Here is a 20,406-nt window from a genome sequence, read left to right as displayed (position 1 = left end):
TCTCCACTGCCTGCCTGATAGCTTTTGCGAAGAGGGGGATCAGTGTTACTGATGATTATTTAATCTGTGTTTCGCTAACTCCCATAAGAAAGATCCAAAATGAGCTGTCATCTTCTGTTGCCTTTTAGTTACGCTAAGAGCTACGTGCTCTTTTAGTTACAAAGTTTTACTTCATACCTAAACAACATCTCTTTTGTTGTCACCAGCTAATCAGCTGATTAATTTTTATTCTGTTTTCAGTGGAGATGGGAAACAGTTGATCTACCTTCTGCATGTTGGGAGGCCCTTTCTTCCTCTGACCTGGCAACCTCTTTGTATCAAGGGTCTGCATTTACTGGCAATCCACATGTTTCCAATGAAGAAAAGTAAAAAGATTTATTGAGATAATTTGATTACTTTGTTTATAAAAGTGGTGGAATTGAGAGAATCTTTATCAAGAACCTCATCATGTGTGATTAAACCAAATACTGAGTACTTGGGTCTTTTAAAAACTGTAGAGCTAAATTGCAGTGGTTGCCTGGGTTACGGTGATTACTATGATTTATGAAACGTCTCTTAGAATGATATCCATCTATATGAAAACAGAGACCACACATAATTCATTAAGCCTGTCTTGATTCCTCTGACAGTATTGCCTTAAAAATAGGTATGTTAGTGTATAATTTAAAAATGTGTAATTTATGTGAGGCATAAAAAATGAAATCATTGGCTTTTACAATGGCACATGTAGCAAGTTGGAGTACCTTTACTAATACTGTTTTGCATGGAGGCCCCCTCAACTGAATAGGTTGTTCTTTAGATACATCAGGAAAAAATGTCACCATGTTCATGGAGACATCTCTTCTTTCTCTCTGCCTTCATCTTGCTCCTTCACTTTGCAGTCCCATACATCCTACTTCATGAGTTCGTTAGTTCTTAAAGTTAAAAAGAATGAGCATGTGCCTCTTCTCATCATAATTGTAAGGCCCATACAGGTCTCCGTCCCTTGTCTAAGGCATCACCCATTGCATTGCATCAGTAAATCTTGACTTCTGAACATCCTTTTCAATGGTGGCTTTTAGATGTCTCATGAGGCCTCCTTTTCTAAAATAGGCTTTCTAGGTAGCTCTGTGTTAAAATTCTAGCCATGAAGTATTTTCTGTTTGCAAGTCTTATGTGGGTAGTTCTTTAAAAGTTTTAATTGCAACATTCTTTCTATAATACATCACAAAAAAATGCTGTCACATGTTAGCGTCTGGCTGAAGCTGATGAATATTTGAGCTGCTGTGGGTGGCCCTGTTGGCACTTTCTGATGACGATGAGCTAGCTCACAACTAACCAGGCAGAATAAAAGCATTTCATTTTTGCCTGATTCTACTTGCTGAGCCTGATCAGTCCCCCTCTGCAGTTGCTGGTGCCACGTAAGGGAGGGGCTGGAAGCATGTGGCTGGTGACAGATGAAGAGGAGTGGGACTCCAAGAATCTGGGCTGAGATTGGCTTGAGCTGCTGTGAAACTGCACCAATGGCTTTTCAAGTTCTCTTAAACCACTTGGTAGTTGCAGTCTTGAGATCTTTAGCAATAAAATGATGGCTTAGGAGCTCTTTTCTTCTATCGGTCTGCAATTTCTGAGATAATACCTCTTCATCAAAAATAATTTTAAAGGTCCTTAGTACTATACCACTTGTCTCGAGCTGAAGTCCCAGGCATATTTTGAGTTTGCCTACTCACTTGTATTTGAAATGATGATTATATTTGGAGAACTTGGGCTTATTCAGAGAATCTGCCTGCAGAAAACATCTCAAAATTTAAAATAGAAATCATATTCTTTTAACAGTGAATTCTATTAAATTCTGTACCTTTTAGTATCCCTGTGTGAAAGAGCTAATCAGTTGCCTATGTCCTGTTCAGAACCGTTTTGTGCTTGGAGGAAAAAATTTATCCTTTTAAAATTCTACAACTTTCTGGTATTGCAGTAGGGTTTCTGTCTTGGCTCCTTCCTTGTAAGTACATCCATTAAATTGTAATGTCATTTATTAAAGTAAATAAGAGATTACTACCCACAACAACAACAGATCCCCTAAATTTCATTGATCAAATGGAGAAAATTTTACAGCTGTCAAAAAATGGCCATAGTGACTGTTGTCAGAGAAGGAATTGTGCAGTCTTCCCGTGCTTGTGATTTGCTAGTCCTGTGTCTGTTGAGCAATAGCTCATGGACTTGGACAAATTAAGATGATGGCAAATATATTCTTTCCATGGACTGCTTACACTCACCTTCCCAAGCAGCCACTCTGCAGTGTGCGAGACATTTCAAAATCAGAGTACCTGGTACCATTTCCATGGTTTTTTTGAATGTTTCTTTGTTTCTGACCATCATGTGCTCACTCCTAGTCATTCAATGGATCAATGCATTAGAGATTCTTCTGCTATCATTTCTGACAGACATAGACATCATCCCTTGCCATTTCTGGGATGAGTTCAGCAATGCAGGCAGTGATACTATGCCTTTGTCTCATACTCCAGGCATTTCTACGTTAGATTCAGTACCTTCAAAGTTCTGTGCAACCTCAGTTTTCCTGTCATACCAAAGTAATGTTTTCTTTGCAGCTGCCAACCCCTGTCAGTCATTGTGTAAATGCCATATATCTCATGGTGGTCATACAGGAATATTGTATGTTTCCTCTGTGCTCTGATCTGATGTCTCCCAAGAAAAACTGGGGAAGTGCTTTTTGAGCAACTATGATCTTTCCAGTCTAAATATTTGCTATAGTTTGTTGAAACTGTTCACATCTCATTTCCCTTCTGTGGCTCATATCTGTCTTAGGGTCCTACAAAGCTTGTGTCAGCCTTAGTTGACGGAGAGGTATGAGGGCAAAAATGTAAAAAGGGTGGACATCTGGCAAGGAAAAATGAACTGTCACGCAATATATTTTACTGGGATCAGCTCAGCTGTGGTATCCCAGGGAAGGATATCTTTTCTGTTGTTGGCAGGGTGGTTGGACTAAGGGATGAGAGCCTGAGAGCAGCAGTTGGCCTTGCACTATGCACCTACAATTGCCCTTGACTTGCATCAGTGTCCAAGTAGACAGAAATGTGGGAAGCAAAATAAGACCCCAAATAAAGAACTATGTATAAAATGTGTGTGTGTGTGTACCCACATGCAAAAATGAATATTTTTCTAAAAGTTTTAAACACTTAATGATGCACCTGTTGTAGGATTTTTAATGCTATTTGAAGATGTTTATGCCAACTTAACTCAAATGTATTCAAACCTTTTAGGCAATAAAAAGCTCTGTGCAAAGGGCTGATCCTTTGAGATTGGTGACAAAGGAGCATCATGAAAAGAAACCATCCAACTGCTCCCTTGGCAGAAGTACAACACCGACTGGCAAGAGAACACCTCACCAGGGAAGACTGACACCTTTTGAACCACAGAAAGTAAGCCAGTAGCAAAGTCTATTGAGACTGCCTTTATTTTCTTTGTAAAGTATTGTTCAGAAGCTGGATCGGGATCATCATCCCCACATAGCTGCTGCTCCGTCTTCTTTCCCTGGTACTGCAGGGTTTTTGCCAGAAATTATCTTAGAGACTGTTCGTACATTGAGCTATTCGGGCACATGCAGGGCAGAGCATGCTGAATGCTTTGAAACCTGTCCCCCTGCCCTCAGAAAAAGTTCAGAGGTGATCACATGCACCAAGCGTCAGGGCATTGCACAGGCCAGTGGCTCCCTGGGGGCCAAGGACTCCCCAGGAGGTCCAGCAGGCCAGGGCCCAGCCCACTGCCCCAGCCAGGGAGAAGGGCAGGCTGGGGCTGGGAGTCAGGGTCAGCCCAGTATCCCAGTTGTCAAAGCCTGTAGTGATGAGACAGCTCTGGGGTTACACCAGGAAGTCAGTCCACGGGTTAGGGCTGGGGTTTGGATCAATGAGGTGCATGGTCAGGCACAGGTATGGCTGTGATGCAACCCAATAAGGACCAAGTGCAAGAGCCACAGCTAAAATGCAGCTCCCAAAAAGTGTGGGTGGGTGTGGGGGTGTGTGTGCCTGTCTCAGGCTTCTTCCAGCTCTTTCATGGTTTTCACAAGAGTCTGAACCAAGATTAGGCATCTGCACCGTATCAGCAAGCTGGTCGTGCGCACTGGCAGCTAAACTCTGGCTATGTCACTGATAGCTCCCATTTTACAGTGAAGCATGACTGTATGTCAGGGCCTCTCCATTTTGCTTCAGGTTGTACATCAACCCTCTCCTACTGGGAGAAGAACTGATGATAGAAAATCACCTGGAGCTGTCTCGCATCTGAGTGCTTTTAAGGAGCCTAACTCATCTTCCTACGTAAAAAGTAAGATTTGTGGGAACTTTCTGCCTGCTTAGAGTGGTCTGCAAATGACTTGGAGACACTGGTTCCCAGCTCTTGGCTGACAGGCAATATGTTCGCATTAAAACTCTCCTATGATTCTTAGAAGAATTATAAAATTTGTATTTTACAAGAGAAGGAGAACAGATTGTGCTGTTGCCGGCAATTTATTCATTGAGTTTGTCATCCTGGAAGCCCAGAAGGTGGAGAACATGCGTGGTCTGCACTTCTCTGGTCCAGGACAAAGCACCTTCAGGAGGATGGGCAAGCTGTTAGCAAACATTAGCAGTATAAGAAGCAATGTGGTACAAGAATCTGAGAGCTTGCATCTTTAAAAAACCTTCTGAGATAGGTATGGAAACATGTGATTCAGCAATTTTCATATGGTTTCAATGACTCTTTTTACTTTGCCTTTTCTTATAGGCAGGTCTTTGCCCATCTCAGATAGCTCAGAAGATGTGCCCCTCTCACATAACCACAGCAGCAACACTTGCAGCTTTGTACTCTGCAGTAACAATGAAGAAACAGAGGTATCTCACCATGTAACTCTATAAAATAATCCAGTCCAATAAGTCCATGATCTTGCTTTTCATAAACAGCATGCTAACTCCCATTTAGCTGAGAATAATACTCTATTGGCTTTATTTTCTTGCCTCTACTCATGATAAGTACAGTCTTTAAAACAATATTGCAATGGCTTGCAAATAATATAGTAGATTTCTTTATCAAGATATTCCTGCACAACTGTTGGACATTAATAGATTTATGTTGCTAGTTAACATTTTAATTGTGGCTCAGGAAGAAGAGACTCTTCATCTTAAAAAGCCAGAAAAACTATTAAAATGTCAGAATAAAGTAGCTTTTGTGACTACGGACAGAAGTGGCATAACTACATATGACAACAAAGTACCTACAGACAGTTCTCCTGCTTTTCTGGATGCTGAAGCAAAGGTTTGAGCAACTTATGGTTCTGGCTCTTATATGATTAGCAGCTGTCTTCCTTCCATTTGTGAACTGAAATAAAACACACCAAGAAAAAGAAAATCTTCCATTCCCATTTCCTATGCTATGCAACAGACACAGAGCTTTAGGGATGGATCTGGCAACTTCAAGTACTGTGTTTACAGCTTTTTAGTGGAGCATATCATTGCCCTCTGGGAAGCAGTACTCCCTGTTCCTCTGGATCCCACAATTCCAAATACATCGCATCTTCAAACTGTAATTAACATTAGTTAGTAACTGTTCTGGATGCTATGTGCCAGATGTTAGTTAAGGCTCCTTTATGCTGCCAGATAGTGCAAAGAACACTCATTGTAATGGTAAATTGGATGTGTAACACCCTGAATAGCCCTTAGTTACACAGTTAGCATGATCTACAGCGAAGAACCATGTAATTTGTTTTGGAAGAGTGGATCTAGCTAATACAGGTACCTTTCTTTGCAAATCAGTAACCCAATATTCAGAGATAGTTCTGTTCTTGTGTTTATTGTCTCCATTTCCTATAGTGTAGTTTTGCCTCAATGCACTCTTGTCCTCTCATTTTTGGACTTTCTCTCTGTTATCTTTTGCTTTGCAAGCTGAAATTAATCCAACCTTTCTAGTTATGACTACAAGACCCAAATTCATTACAAATTCAAGGCAATACCAGAAAGAAGGGCAGCTTTCCTCTGCGTCTGTGAAAGTAAATGTTTTTTGCACAGTTGATTAAAATCAATGAAAATATGTTTACAACATTTTGGTTTATATAACACTGTGATGTTTTCATAATATAGCTTCCAAAATCAATATTATCTATAAGATCAGTGTTACATCAAGAAAGAAGAAAAAGTGAAGAGGAGGTGCAGGAAAAAATAGAGTATCGGGATGGAAAGGTGAGATAAAATAGGATGGAAAAATATTTGAAGAGATCACCAATAGGACTGCAGTGTAGATGAGAATCACTGCTTCAAGTAGCCAGGGACAATTATGTCTCCAATTGAGGGCCTGAGCCTTAAAGGAGAGCTGAAGTGTTCACACCATAAATGGTAAAAAATATATGTATAGCTGATGGGCTGGAACTCAAGTAACCAAATTATTTTCTTATCTCCCACATGGATTTGCTCTATGACTTTCACCAAGTCCTTTTTTGTTTCAGTTATGTCATTTGTGGGCTGGGAGGAGTGATATGCTTACCATTAGAAATGAAAATTGCTAGTGGGGTGGCCATGGTGTTTTGGCAATTCTTGGAAGTGAATTTAGTGGCAGTGAGCTGTGCCAGCTGGACACCACTTGTCACTGGACCAATTCATAAAATTGAGTGGTGTGCTGGACTTTCTTGTGCAACTAGACAGAGAGTTCAAAATGGGGATTCATGCCTTTAAAAAGACATATTAACTCTCATTTAAACTATGTAGAACTTCTTGTAGCAATGGCTTTTGTCATAAGTAGGTGTAAGAACATTGTTCCATTGCTAACTAGTAATTTTTCAATAACATCATTTCTAAAAGACTAAAATCTTGCCCTCAGTAATCATTACAATGCCTGTTTGGGGAAATACCGCATTTCTCTTCCCCCAAGCATGATTATTCCTTTTTGTGTTTTGTTTTGTTTGGGAGGTATTCCCTTTTTGTGGAGAGACTGATAAAATTGGAGCCATATGGCAGAGCTATAGTGCACCTTCTGGTTGTCCTCTTCCTTGGACTTCACCAAATGAACTATATTATGGGATTTGATATATGCTGAACAGAACCAGCTGCCATAGTAATTCCAGGAAAATTAATTAACCAGAGGCTATGCTAGGTATGAAGTCTTCTTTGACCAATATATTGTTTGTAGAAGAGCACACATGACATTATTGCCCCCTGTTGTTAAGAAGTCTTCAGCAATTTCGCAGATCTCTGCATGCAGACACATTTAATTCTGTAGTACTGAATGTCCGTACAGGCTTATGTTACTTGGAATAAAATGGTTGTTAACATATGTCAGCAGTCTGTGCTAATACATGAAGTTCAATCATTTTTGGCTCGCACAATCCAGAACTGGGGTCTCTTGAGTGACTTGTGTGCAATGTGTACCAGCATATATGAAATTAGTACAGGCAGTAACTCACTGAAATTGGCCAAGGAAAAACCTGAACGGCTTCCCTATTGCCACAGGGCTGTGTGTGTGCCTTATCTCGCTTAACAGAAAAAGAAGGTGGTGGGCTGGGAACTTGGGCCAAGGGCTAGAAGTGAGTTCATTTTTTGAAAATTACTTTAGGTCTCTTTTACAGACAAATGAGGCAAAAATAATGTACCTATGCTGCAGAGATAGCTTTTGAAATACAAAGGCATAGCATGACTTACTTCAAGCTCCAATTTAATTGTAAGGCAATGCAATGCTATGCATTTCCTTTAACTTCATTTACAGTAGATGCTCTGTGTGTTTGAAGGTAGAAGAAGTGCTTACTGATGGACGTCGGATCATCACTTTCCGCAATGGTACTAAAAAAGAGATCAGTGCTGATAAAAGGACGACTACGATTAGCTTTTTCAATGGAGATGTAAAAAAGATCATGCCAGATCAGAGAGTGGTGTGTAACAATTTTTTTCTTTAAGGAAAATTAAATGATTAAGTGATTTTCCAAGGTCCTGTCATTTATCTTGATCTATCAATTCTGGGATAAACTGGTGAGGGTGTTAGTTTAACAACCCTGAGTGGTGAGACTGCTTCATCTACAAGGACAAAAGTAGAAAGAGATGAAGGTAACAGTCAAAGGAACAAATGGGTAGTTGGCCAAGCAGATTAAAGGAGACTGAAAGGCGGCAGCCATCTGAAGCAAGGACTTCAATGTTTTTTATACATTTGTAGGGTAGGTAGCACAGGGGTTACTTCCCTCTTGGCATTATGTAAATATAAATAGTTAATAATAATGTGAGCTAGACTGGAAGTAAGTGAGGCCTTGGCAGCAGTGGGACTATTTTCAATTAATAGTGCATGGATGGGAGCCAAAGCAAAGAGATGGGAAGATGACTTTCATGCGTGCACTGTTGTCTTGTACGCTACAGACATGAAAGCAGCAACACCTAGACACAGCCATGAAGCAGGGGCGAATGAGAGGAAGGCACAGAAATGCAAACATAGCTACTTTTATGGATGGCAGATACAGAAAATGACCTTGAAATGACTTTTTAAAGATGGCTTATTTTTAAGCACATTGTCATGGTTGAATCTGCTTATGCAAATATTGTGAACATGCTGCAAACACTTTACTCTCCTTCCAGATTTATTATTATGCAGATGCACAAACAACCCACACTGCTTATCCAGATGGCCTGGAGGTGCTGCAGTTCCCTAATAATCAAATAGGTATGCAAGAGCTCATAAATGTGAACTGCATGTGCAGGAAGGTTTCTGTTATGAAAGTGTTGTCTGATTCTGACTCCAGCGGATTAGCTTTTGTCTTCTCAATTTGCATTGTCTTTGCATTTAAGTCCCAGTATGTTCCATCACTTTACTGCTCAATTTCCTCCGACAAAGCAAAGATAATAATGGGGTGTAAATGCATCTCTTCTAATTTTGATTATCTGATTATTTGATTCTTTAATTTCTTTAGCGGTATGCTAGATATCATTTCCATTCTCACTAAAATGTCCAAAAAAACCAATCTAATCTAGCTCTGTGTAAAGCAACATGAAAGAATACTAGACAGACTTTTTACATCTTCTTTTCCACAGAAAAACATTATCCTGATGGCACACAAGAAATTGTGTTCCCAGATCACACAGTGAAATGCCTCTATAGTGATGGATTCAAGGAAACTTTTTTCCCAGATGGTACAGTAGTAAAAGTAGAAAAGTAAGTCTCGTGTTAATAACAGGAACCAGGCATTGGGCACAGGCACAATGATACTGGCATTTAAAACTGTGTTTGGATTCCGCGTGGCCGGGAAATTTCCAGATGAAAGGAGAAAGGATTTGTAAGACAACAAAGGTTTTTGCTACAATGAGGCACTGAAAAATTTTCACTTCCACCTTGGATGATAGATGACCATTTATCACTGGCAAGGTGACTGTGAAATATTCCTCATTTAGTTCCATGTAACTTTACATTGGCCAGGGTTGCTGGGAGATCACCAGTTGTCTGTGTTAACAATTTGGGTACTAAAGGGCTCAGGACGAGGACTCCTGAGCTGTATTCCTAGCTTTTTGTCTCCCTTTCTGATCTTGGGCAGGGCACTTCATGTATTATCTTTCTATTCCTCCATGTAAAATGAGGAAAAATAACGATAGGATTTTCTTACACATGCCTCTCCCGGGCTTAAGGAGGATCCTGTTGTAAAACAGATTTCCTGCTTGCAAAATGCTTTGAGATCCCTGCATGAAGGTAAAATGCAGATCCCACCACCCATTAAATATTATACTATGTACTGAAGTACCTTTGTGTTGAAATCTAATTGTGAGATCAGATCGCTTAATGGCATCCCATGTAAATTCTGAGGTGAATTATAACCTGAGAAAGTTGTCACTTGACAGTTTTCCACTTTCATTGTGTCACATTAGACAGCTCAGTGAGATAGGTTAATAACAGATAGTGCCTTCTCATAACTTCATTCGTGGCTATTTCTTTCAGGAATGGAGATAAAATAGTGGTATTCAGTAATGGCCAAAAGGAGGTTCACACTGCGCAGTTCAAGAGACGAGAGTACCCAGATGGCACTGTCAAAACTGTGTACTGCAATGGCAGACAAGAAACCAAGTACTCCACTGGACGAGTTCAAATCAAAGATGAGGCGGGTAATATCATCCTAGACAAGAAGTGATTCCTCCCCTCAAAGGGCTGCACTGCATGTAAGTAGCTGAACCCATTTTCCTGGCACATCAAAACGGTTAGGAAGATTTAAGCCTTGTAAAAATGAGTGGATGCATGAGGGCTGAAATTTACTTTGGTTCGGTGGCTGGTGCTCAGTTTGGAATAACCTTACCTGAATGAAATGTCTCTTGAGTGAGACTTGAAGGAAATGCAGTCATGCCTTCTTTGTGTATGTAACATCAAAATAAACGACCACAGTACTTCTCATTAAAGTGTTTTTTTCATCATACTGATCACACTTTCCCTTGGTTTTCTGATAGTTACAAAAGTGACTACAATTAAGGAGCACGGCATAAGAACCTCAAATCTAAAAGCTTTTTGAATTTCAGTTCAGTGCTGTCTTATTCTCACTAAAGCAAATCTATGCATTTTTGGTTGTTTTTTTTTCTCAGTTAACCATCACAAAAAATGTGGAAGTGATTAATGTTTTCAGTTTGGGTCCCAGACTCAGGTCCCAGACCATATCATGAGCTGTACATTAGACCAAAACCTGAGCAGCAGTTCAGTCAACAGTCATACCTCTGGATGTCTCTTCCAACGTAAATTATTCAATAATTATATGATCATAACCTAAGAACTCTCTTTCACGCATTTGAAGACAAAATGTAATGTTTGTTCCATCCTGGTCATTATTCTGGATGAAACAGCCCTTTCTTTTTTCCTCCAGCAGTCTTCCCTCAGACCTCCTCTGTGTTGCTTTTTTTTGAATTAACCTCTCACGCTACTGCCTTTATTCTTCCAGTAGTAGAAAAATATTTCTGGTGAGTGAGTCTCTCCAGCTTCAAGGCTCTTTGGATTGCACTCGATACCTAGGGGGATTAATCATTTATCAGATGCTGCTTTCAACTACCTTCCCCATAGACTGCCTGTCCATCATCTGTCTTGAATTTTTCCAAAGCACTGAAGCATTTCCCCTGTAGAGCTCAGCTCATCACCTGCCCATTGACTGAGAAGACCAATTATCTCCTCATGCCCTTCAAATTCCCATAGCAAAAAATACACTTTCATAGCATGCTGCTTTAGCCTTTTCTCACACCTAAGTGCAAAATAATTGCAAGATTATGGAATTGCTCTTTCTTCTCTTCTACTGGGTCAGACTGTCGACAAATCACAATTCAAATTACAGCGCATCCTTCGAAGAAATAGATTGAATAGAGCAAGAAGCGTTGCTAACATTGATCATACACGCTGCACGTTATGAATTTAATTATGATGCCCAGAACATCCATGCAGTTTGATGTCAGCTGGTGTGATAATAAAATCGCATTGTTTTTCCTTTATTCCTGTATAACAAAGGAACAATTTATAAACCCGTGCTTTTCACTACTGAAATGTTTAATATATTTTATGTGTTTTGTAAAAGGAAACTCTAATTAAAAGAAATCCAAGAAATCACTCTTTCCCATGTGTTTTACTAAGAATTTCAGTTCAGTGCTGCCTTATGCTGACTAAAACAAATCTACATTCGTTTGTTTTTTTCTCAATTAAGCATCACAAAAAACAGTGAATGCGATTAATCTTTTCAGTTTGGCTGGGAAACTAGATGTGATATTAATGTTTTGTAAAGGACCACTGTTTTTATTCCCAGGAATTCCTTTTAACAAAAGGTCCCTGTTCTCCAGTTAATATGCTGACAGTCTCTTTGTTTCTATAGTACTATAGAAAACAGGCTTTGTTTGCAGCTTTTAGCCTTACATCACCATTTGCCGTTCAATAACCTGTGCACATAATCCCTTCTAATTGTAAATTAAATAAGGAACGACTTTGTATGCTGCTTGCTCCTTGCTTTGTTAAGGACTCTCTACTGTACTTGCAGGAAGCAGTCCGATTCTGGAATAATTAGGCCTGTGATCCTGCACGGGTGTAAGACATGCGGGATAAGCGCAAGGCAGTCTCTAAAACTCTGTGCACGCAGCCATGCATGTGCGCAAACACCTTGCTGTGATGCATGCATTCACTCTGCCAATGCAAGCCTGTGCCGCCTTAGCTCCTGCTTAGGGGAAGATCTGATGGCAGGTAAGCATGGGGCTGGTTCTGCTTTCTGGCAAATCAATGGCAAGACTTCCATGGGTGAAATCAAAGGGTGAGACTACTGAGGATTCCACAGTACTTTTGTCAACCAGTGTGTGGCCACCATTTTTACCAAGACATGTTTTTCAAGAAATCTTCTACAGTCTAATAGCAAGGGGAATTATTGAAATAAGGGGCACAAATTTGGTTTGAAAAGGAGGAGACAGAAAAACACCTACATAAATGACAAGCTGTCAGGTACATTATAACTGGGAGGCCTTCGCAGACCAGTTATGACACGTGCCACTATCTTTCTGAGGCCTCCTTTCTCACACCCTGTCTTCTCTACTTTCCACACTTGCATTAGTTAACCAGAAGCAGTTCATTGTTGTAGTAACACAAATAATCCAATTTAAGTGTGACTGCATATGTACTTAAACTGTAGCAATACACATACCTGCTTTACTATGGTTTTTGTTCTAGAGGGTTTATAGTGAACAAAATTTTATGAATCCTTCAGGAAGATGGAACGCAGTTGGGAAACCCCACTTCTCATCTTTACATAGGTTTTCTGGCATTAGCAGAAGCATGCTACAGCCAGTATTTGGCCTCAGTTTTGATTCAAATTTAGAATACACTGAGACTTCTGAACAGTTACTTCCATTTGAACAGCTGGGGGCAGCAAAAATGTACAAGGGAGGGGTAGCATTTTGACCACCATCTCAAATGCTTCGGTTGAAGGTTAGTATTTTTCCATGCACAGCTGATTACCAAAGTTTTACTACAAGCAAGACAAAGCTGAACCACTGTACCCATCAGATGGCTGCGAGAGATGCAGAGTCTGCAAGAGAGAGGTTTGATCCAGTCTTCTGACTGTGATATTTGCAGTTTATATTCTGCCCTCTGTTACCTTGGGAAGCCTAATTATTTCTTTATTAAGAGTTTATCTGAAATAAAACACTGAAGCAGTATAGAGATTTTTTAAAATTTACTTTCCGTAAGAACTCTTACGGAATCCTACTGTCCATAAAACAAAAGTTGTTTCATAGTGTTGTTTCTTACAATGCAAAATTAATTTCTGGAAATGAATGTCGGGAAGCTCACTGGATTCTTCAAAAACATGATGGTTTTGTGTCATTCATATTACCTGCACCTTTGTAAACTGAATGCGTGTTGAATGCTCCCCGATGTAAAGTGACCATTTTTTCAAGTGATAAAGCCCCCTTAGTTAGGAAAAGAAAAGAAGCAAAGATCACTGAGAAAAGTAACAAAGACTGGCATTTCTGAATATGTTTTGAGAAATAAAATTCTCCATTTTCATTCTGGGATTACTTTAATGTTGCAAGAATTAGTTTAAAAAAGTAGTCAGTACTTTAATTTTAAAAAATACTACCTCATAGTAATTGGTAAATCACAATTTTTAAATTCTGTATTGTTTATCTCTCTTTCTACTACAATTTCAGTGTACATCTATCTCCTTCAAACTAAAGCTGCCATTTATGATATGTCTATATAACCTAACATCATGAAGTTACACAGAAGTTAAATAGCCTCCTCCTTTCTTTGTGTTCTGCTGTTTTGATGGTAACTGTTTGCTCACTAATTTTTTAATTTCTTTTATGATGCTCTTTACATCTGTCCCATCCCTGGAAGCTTGAAGTGCAGCTTCATTGAAAGGAAAAATAAGGACAAAATCTCCTACGCGGGGGATAGGCCTCTGGTCTTTATCAGAGAGGAAATAGGGGCGCGTGGTTAACTTGTAGTTGCAGAAGTCAGGTGTAGGTAACCAGTGGCTGAGTTGGGCAGGCTTGTGTGGAGAATGCCCAGCTCCTGGAAGCTGTTTATGTTTGGCTTCAGATTTTGCTTGGGAGGGTATTTTTGGCATGCTCATCTTTTCCCGCAGCTGGGAAGTCAGTGTTTTTCTTGGATGTGCTCTGGCAGTTTTCTTGGTCAGGGTAGCCACCTTAGGAATCGATCCTTTTGCAGCCTGCAGGTCAGATTGTATGGAAGAAGCAGAAGTACATTTAGCCACTTTTCGGCAAGTGAGTAAGCCAGGAGCTTCCCTGGCAGCGCTCTCACCAGCTGTACTCCAGGGCACCCGCCTTCTGCCAGCCTTTGTCCCTGCCACTTGGTTTCGCCTGAAAGCGTCAATCTGTTTGTAGTTCAGCAGTTCTACAATATCGTGAAGAAGTTTTCTTTTCACAGTGTCATCAATGGAACAGTCTAAACACAAGGCCGGATTGTAGTTGACTTCTAAAAGCCATGGCTTGAATTTGTCATCAATCAGGATGTCAAAGCCGAAGAGCTCAAAGCAGTTGGAAGCCACTGGTAAGGGGGTTACAGCAAGCAGGGTGAGAATCACTATGTTATTGATTTTCTGCCAAAGGAGCATGTCATCGACCCCAAATATTCTAAGGTAAGAACGAAACTTGCTGAATGTCCACTTGCAGCCACAGCCAATCCCTTCTTTATATTTTTTATACGAAGCTCCGCATTTGTTGATGCTGGTGTTTGTTAGGTGGGCACAGACGTTGTCCAGAGAACTGAGGTCAAACTTTTCAGTGGCAAACCTCACCAGTCCTTCTTCATAGGTGTAAATAGTGAGGGGACAAAAACTGGTGACACACACATAAAGGCGTAGGTCCAGTTTATACCCTGAAATGAGCAATGGGTTGCTAATGTACTTCTGCACAATGACTGTACAGTCATATACTAAGTCTTTAATGTCTTGGAAAATGAGTATGCCCCTTCCACGGGAGAGATCCACAGGCTTGCAAATCCAGTAGCTAGGTCTTCTGCCTATTGACTGTCTCTCCTTGCTGTATTCTGCTATAAATTTGATATAGTCATTGGGCATGATGAATGCCACTGGACTAAATTCATACAGAGCTGATCCATATGCTCCTTTCATACGTTTCAGATGCCTTGCCAAATAGTCTTTTCTGGTGATCTGGACAGCTTCTGGGTAGTGGTTGAGTCTCTGCCATGGTTTAATGCTGTGGTGGTCTGTCATGCGGAAAGGTGAGTTCCGCCAGTACAGGTTCCAGTCTGCATCATCTTGCTCCTTTTTGTCAAATTCAGTCCAGCCGCGTTCCAGCAAAACCTCACGGACTATTGCAGGGACATTCTCATGGAGACGGAATACCAAAGGCCTCAAGATATCTCTTGTATCATAGTCATCTGCCATCACTTCCATCTTACCAGCTGAAAGAAAACAGAATTGCCAGGAAGGAAACAATGAAATTAACGTCATAGATTGTACTAGCAGTCATCACCTTCATGGTATTCTTAACGCCTGTCACTCTCAACGTATTCTCAAGGCATGTCGCCCCTGTGTGTTTCTATGGTCCACAATTGAGAAGTCAAAGGCTGTGTCTAAGCTGAAAGATATATGAGAGAGCATTGATTCCAGATAGCTGTTAAAACAGCACAAAGCACCGATTACTGCAAAGTTACATGTCTCCACACTTTATTTACTTTTTCTTTGTGGTGGCTTACTACAGCAGTAGTTGTCCCAAGGTTTTTGTATACCTAGACTTGTATAACAAAGCTTGGATACCTAGACTTTTTGGTTTTTGCAACTGTCTTCAGCCTAATAGCCGTAACTTTGCCTACGAAGACTTACTTTGCACTGCTGCATTACTGAGATATTCTGCCAGCTTAGCATGTCGCCCTGCTCTGAGCAAATTGTCTTGGTTAAGATTAAAATCCTGATGCAAAACTGATGGTAGACAGTAGGAAAACACTTATTGATTCCAATGCTCTTTTCCTCCTCTTAGTCACTGATAATGTTCTGCTGCTCCTCCAGTGAGGTTCTCCCCAGTTCCTGAAGAACAGGGTGTATTCTTGTCCAATCACTTTCCTCTTGAGAAAATAATGTTCCATAGAAATGTATGTAGATTCTGAATGAAATACCATTTCCCACTATCTATAGTAGAAGTAGATAATGGTCCCTGTCTATTTTTATGGGTAAGAAAGAAACACATTTTAAGTTATTTTGGGCACAGCAATTCTCATATAAACAGTTCATGAAGTGTGCTCTTCCCTCTCCAGCTAGTTCAATATATACCAGATTTAAACTAAAACACCTGTTCTACTGGTTGGTAGCACAGTGTACAAAGAGTCCCATGGACCTGTAGATTTGAGAGCGTTGGTGTTCCTCTCAGTTTTAATTTCCTGAAACCCTACAGATCTGCTCTCCGAGGATTAGACCCCGTATTTGGACCAGAGAGCATCCTGGACGAGAGAAGGATGTTTATGCTGAGGACCATTCTGACACAGCATTACCATATCAACCTCCACCTCCTCTCAGAAAGTAGCAAGCAAAAGACATACAAACAGGGCAGGACACACACTAGACAAGACTCCTTTACATCCTATTAACAGAGTGACATCATTGCTCTTTCTTTTCCGGCTGAGTTTTAGACCCTAGAATGAGTAGCCTCCTCCTTCCAAACAGCTACAGAAAACAAGGGAACACGTCACACCTGGAAGTACTCAACACAATGTGCAGCTGAGTTGGCCAGGGATGCTTTTTCTGTGGAAAAATTACAATTATAGGAATTTAAAGATTTTTTCCAGACAACAAAAGTAATCTTTTGCCATTTTTTTTAATTTCATTTGAATGTTCTTGTTTTGGAATTGTCAAAATACCTTATTTGCATTTTTTTAAAAGACAATGGTTCATAAAGACTTTTTTTTAAATGCTAATTTAGTTTTAAAACTAAAAGCCCAAATGTGAAATGAAATGCTTTACCACTATCAAAATGTAAGCTAACATAATTCAAAAGTTTTGCAAGTCACCAAACAGTTTAAAATTCTCATTATTTTATTTGAATGTGAAAAAGAACTCAAAAATTCTTGCAGGATGAAAAAGCATGCTTCTCTCTCCACTCTGACCTTTGGTGACTCTCTTGTACGATGTACCTATGTCTTGTCTCTGTGGGGTGACCACAAGGCAGCCACAGAGCAGCTCAATGCAGAAAGCAAAGCCAGGAGAGTCTCAACAGGGGCTTGATGGGAGGAGGGTTTTAGAGAAGGGTCCGGGAGGTATTTCAGGGAGGCTGGGAAGCAGGGCAGTGGTGGTAGACATATATGGCTAATTTACCACAGATACGTAGTCTGTAGGTTAAAAATAGCCCTGGACCACCTTATGTCCTGTAGTGAGGGAATCACTGCTTAGAAATGAAGGGATTTAAAGCAAGCTTTGGTCCAGGATGTGAGGAATGAGGCTCCTATTAGAAAGGGACTTTAGGCCCCATTAATGGGCTGAGACCGTGGCCAAATTTTGCATTTCTGTATACAATGACTCTCTATATTCCAAAGTAATATGTAATTCTATATTCTAATAGTAATGTGTATTAATATATTTATTGATGCTTTACAGTCAGACTTGCAGTATCCTTCCATCTCAGGCTTAAGCTAGTGTTGGAAGGGAGCAAAACCTAAACTGCACTGGGATTATTGTTCTGAATTCCCGTAGAGAACAGACATTGCCTCGATCCAGCCCCCCCCTCCCCCCCGCCCCATACAGACTGAAGTTGAATTCTCCTTAGTGAGAGCTTTTCTGGGGTGAGGGGTTTGTAGGGAACAGCAGAGAAACACGGTAAATACTGAAGTGCGGTCTCGATATAATAGGACTCACATAAAATACCACAAAGGGGAAAGTAGTCTCGCTGTGTCTCCTGCAGTCAGTGCTTCTTTTCAGACCCCAGGAAGCTCTGGGCTTGCTGCTGAGCTTGCACGCGAACCTAATGTGGTCGTCCCAGGAAGCGTTATCTTTGCTTCTACTTTCTTTCCTGGGAGCTCTCTTTTCTATCTCCTTCCTAAACAGCACTATGCCACATGCTAAAATAAAAAAAAAAAAAAAAAATTAAAAAACCCCAAAATACAAAACTAAACAAGTTTCATACTACCTAGTTCAAATCCTTGGGCAAAGACTATTAAATTACAAAAAAAAAAATGTAATTGAAAGTGGCCACGCTAAGCAATTGGATGAGTCAACTTACAGACTGCTGTTAGTTCTGTTTTTTCTGCGCTGCTCAACATGGCTGCTAGCAGCGTTTCAGTGAAAGGCACTGTTGTACATGACTCCAGTGTGTGGTAAACTGTGCATCACAGTCTCCAATAGGTAATCATAAATTAAGGTGTTAGTAATGTCTGAACAATGAAGCCTTCTTTGGTGGTTTGTTCATGTCAGCTTGTATTAATGGAACGTCTTTCATACCTCTGGCATTCAGGGAGTAGTTTACAGGAAACTGGCTCACCTAGATATAACAAATGTCAGCTTCAAATTCCCTGGTAATTAAGTGTAAAGAAAATAAAACATTTTAACTAACAAAGAACACCTACCTGCTTTTAAGGAATGCGTATCACATATAAGCAGAAGGTCTTCGGGTGCAATTATGAAACAGTAACTCTAGAATAATGCACTGGTCTAAATGAATGAACACAAATTTCACTCACTTGACTCTGTATAAATGCACGCCCAAATGAACCCCAATCTCCTCATTAGCCTGCAGTCCCAGAGGTCTCTGTGCTCAGCCCATTCCTTAACGACTTGGAAACCTGCCCATGTGTTTGCAGGCAGTCTTCCACAATGCAAAAACTGCTATGGCTGTCTCTGACCACGCTTGAGTTCAATACCTACCTACAGCTGCTGCCGACCAGCGCCCAGAAGCAGAGACCTTCCCCAAGAAGAGCAGGCCACTGCCACCTGTGACTTCGGGGCAGTGGTGGTGGCAGACCCTGTGCCGGCGTCCCCAGGGAACTGCTCACATCAGCTGGGGCTTGGTGCTGGCCATGGCTGCTCCCAGCCGTTCACGCATTCCGGTTGCTGGGTTTTACACCTATGGGAGGAAATATGAGCATTAAAAGTGTGTGTTTGCTGGGTTAATGCAGAATGTCCCTGTATAATTAAACTCAGTGGACCGATCAGTGGCCGTTCCTGTCGTCTTTAAGCCCTCAGGGTCACAGATCATAACATGGGTCTGGAAGCTGCCTGCCTTGCAATTTAATTTCAGAAATAACCATTTTAATTATTTCCTGAGGTGATGGGTTCCACCTGGGGCACCATCCAGGTTCTGGGCACCATCTGCCCCAGGTTACGCAAGCATCCTCCGGCCACTCTTGTAGCCAAGGGGCGTTGGACTGCCGTCGGGCTGCGAGGCTGAACTGGTGCACATCGCCTCCATATTGGCACAAGAATGAGTATTTAACGCCGTGGTGGCTGGTTACGCTGGGCTGGGGGCTCGGATGAGCCCCCCCCGGCCGCACCTCCTACCTGGGCCCCGCCGCGGGCCTGCCCTGCTCCCCGCCCGCAGCGCTGCACCCCCGCCGCCGGCTCTGGCCCACGCCCGGCCGCAGTTGCCGCCCCAGGCGGGCGCGGGGAGCGGCGGAGGCCGCCGGCGCGACCGGGGGACGGCCCGGCGGCGACGGCGACGGACCGTTGCTGGGCGATGGGGAAGGGCGGGCCATGCCCTCTCCCCTTCCCTTCCCTTCCTCCCTCCCTCAGGCCGAGGCCGGCAGCGCAGGCGGCGCGTCCCGGCAGAGCTCACCGCGTTGTCCTGGCTCCTGCCGGGCTCGGGCCGGAGCCGGAGCTGTTTAACGGCCCGCAGCCGTTCTACCCGCCGCGGCCGGGGCGCCCGGAAGGGAGACAGCCCGTCCCCTGCGGTCCCCCGGCTCCTGCCGCGCTCCCCACCCGTTGCCCGCGGTCACGGTGCTCCCTCCTCCCTTCAGGGTCGGGGCATGGCCCCGCCACCTGCTCTGGCTGGACCCCCGTCCCCGCAGGCCGCAGGGAGGGAGCCTGCTCCATAGGGCCACCACGCACAGGCAGAGCAGGTGTTCGGGGAGCCACCGGGCATCTCCCACCTCCTGTGCCTCCAGCTGCTTGGGCCTGTGGCTCATGCCATAAGACACCATGATACGTGCCTGAAGAAAGCAATTACTTAAAGTATCAATATTTATTAGTTGAACATTACTATCTTATGTTCCAGATGAATGCTTTGATCCACGGGCTCCCCAACACCTCTGTCCTTGGAAGAGTGTGTGACCCCGCCGCAGTCTCTGGAGTCTCTGGGAGAAATGACGCAGCCGTCCTTTCTCAGGGCCTCTCCTCCTGTCTAGCGTAGGTGGCCCCTCGCTCGGTGTCTTCATTGCCCACATTGTCCCACGGTTCTCTTGCCTGAAGGCCTGAGTCTCCTTTTACACCTCTAGGGAACCACAATTTGGGACTGA

The 20,406-nt window shown here is 42.1% G+C and overlaps 2 protein-coding genes across 2 annotated transcripts in view; one reads left to right on the top strand and one right to left on the bottom strand.

Moving 5' to 3' along the window:
- The window catches only part of LOC141740056 (uncharacterized), a 36,525-nt gene extending 24,984 nt beyond the window's left edge, over positions 1 to 11,541 (top strand). Inside the window, exons 12-19 of the mRNA XM_074578261.1 lie at positions 3,261 to 3,419; positions 4,206 to 4,317; positions 4,756 to 4,862; positions 6,105 to 6,203; positions 7,742 to 7,882; positions 8,574 to 8,658; positions 9,027 to 9,147; positions 9,922 to 11,541. Of these exons, the coding sequence (XP_074434362.1) occupies positions 3,261 to 3,419; positions 4,206 to 4,317; positions 4,756 to 4,862; positions 6,105 to 6,203; positions 7,742 to 7,882; positions 8,574 to 8,658; positions 9,027 to 9,147; positions 9,922 to 10,111 (1,014 nt within the window). The 3' untranslated portion in view covers positions 10,112 to 11,541. The remainder of the gene's footprint in view (positions 1 to 3,260; positions 3,420 to 4,205; positions 4,318 to 4,755; positions 4,863 to 6,104; positions 6,204 to 7,741; positions 7,883 to 8,573; positions 8,659 to 9,026; positions 9,148 to 9,921) is intronic.
- Positions 11,542 to 13,702: 2,161 nt separating this feature from the next.
- TTLL2 (tubulin tyrosine ligase like 2) lies at positions 13,703 to 15,367 on the bottom strand. Its single transcript, XM_074578260.1, has one exon. It carries the CDS (start codon positions 15,365 to 15,367, stop codon positions 13,703 to 13,705), a length of 1,665 nt encoding a protein of 554 aa, XP_074434361.1.
- Between the last annotated feature and the right edge of the window lie 5,039 nt (positions 15,368 to 20,406).

Source organism: Larus michahellis, chromosome 3 (genome assembly GCF_964199755.1).
Source record: "Larus michahellis chromosome 3, bLarMic1.1, whole genome shotgun sequence".
Classification (NCBI taxonomy): domain Eukaryota; kingdom Metazoa; phylum Chordata; class Aves; order Charadriiformes; family Laridae; genus Larus; species Larus michahellis.
This window is presented reverse-complemented; position numbering and strand designations above follow the sequence as displayed.

Excerpts from the sequence above, each read along its gene's own strand:
- TTLL2 (XM_074578260.1), bottom strand. The coding sequence starts at position 15,367 with ATGGAAGTGATGGCAGATGACTATGATACAAGAGATATCTTGAGGCCT.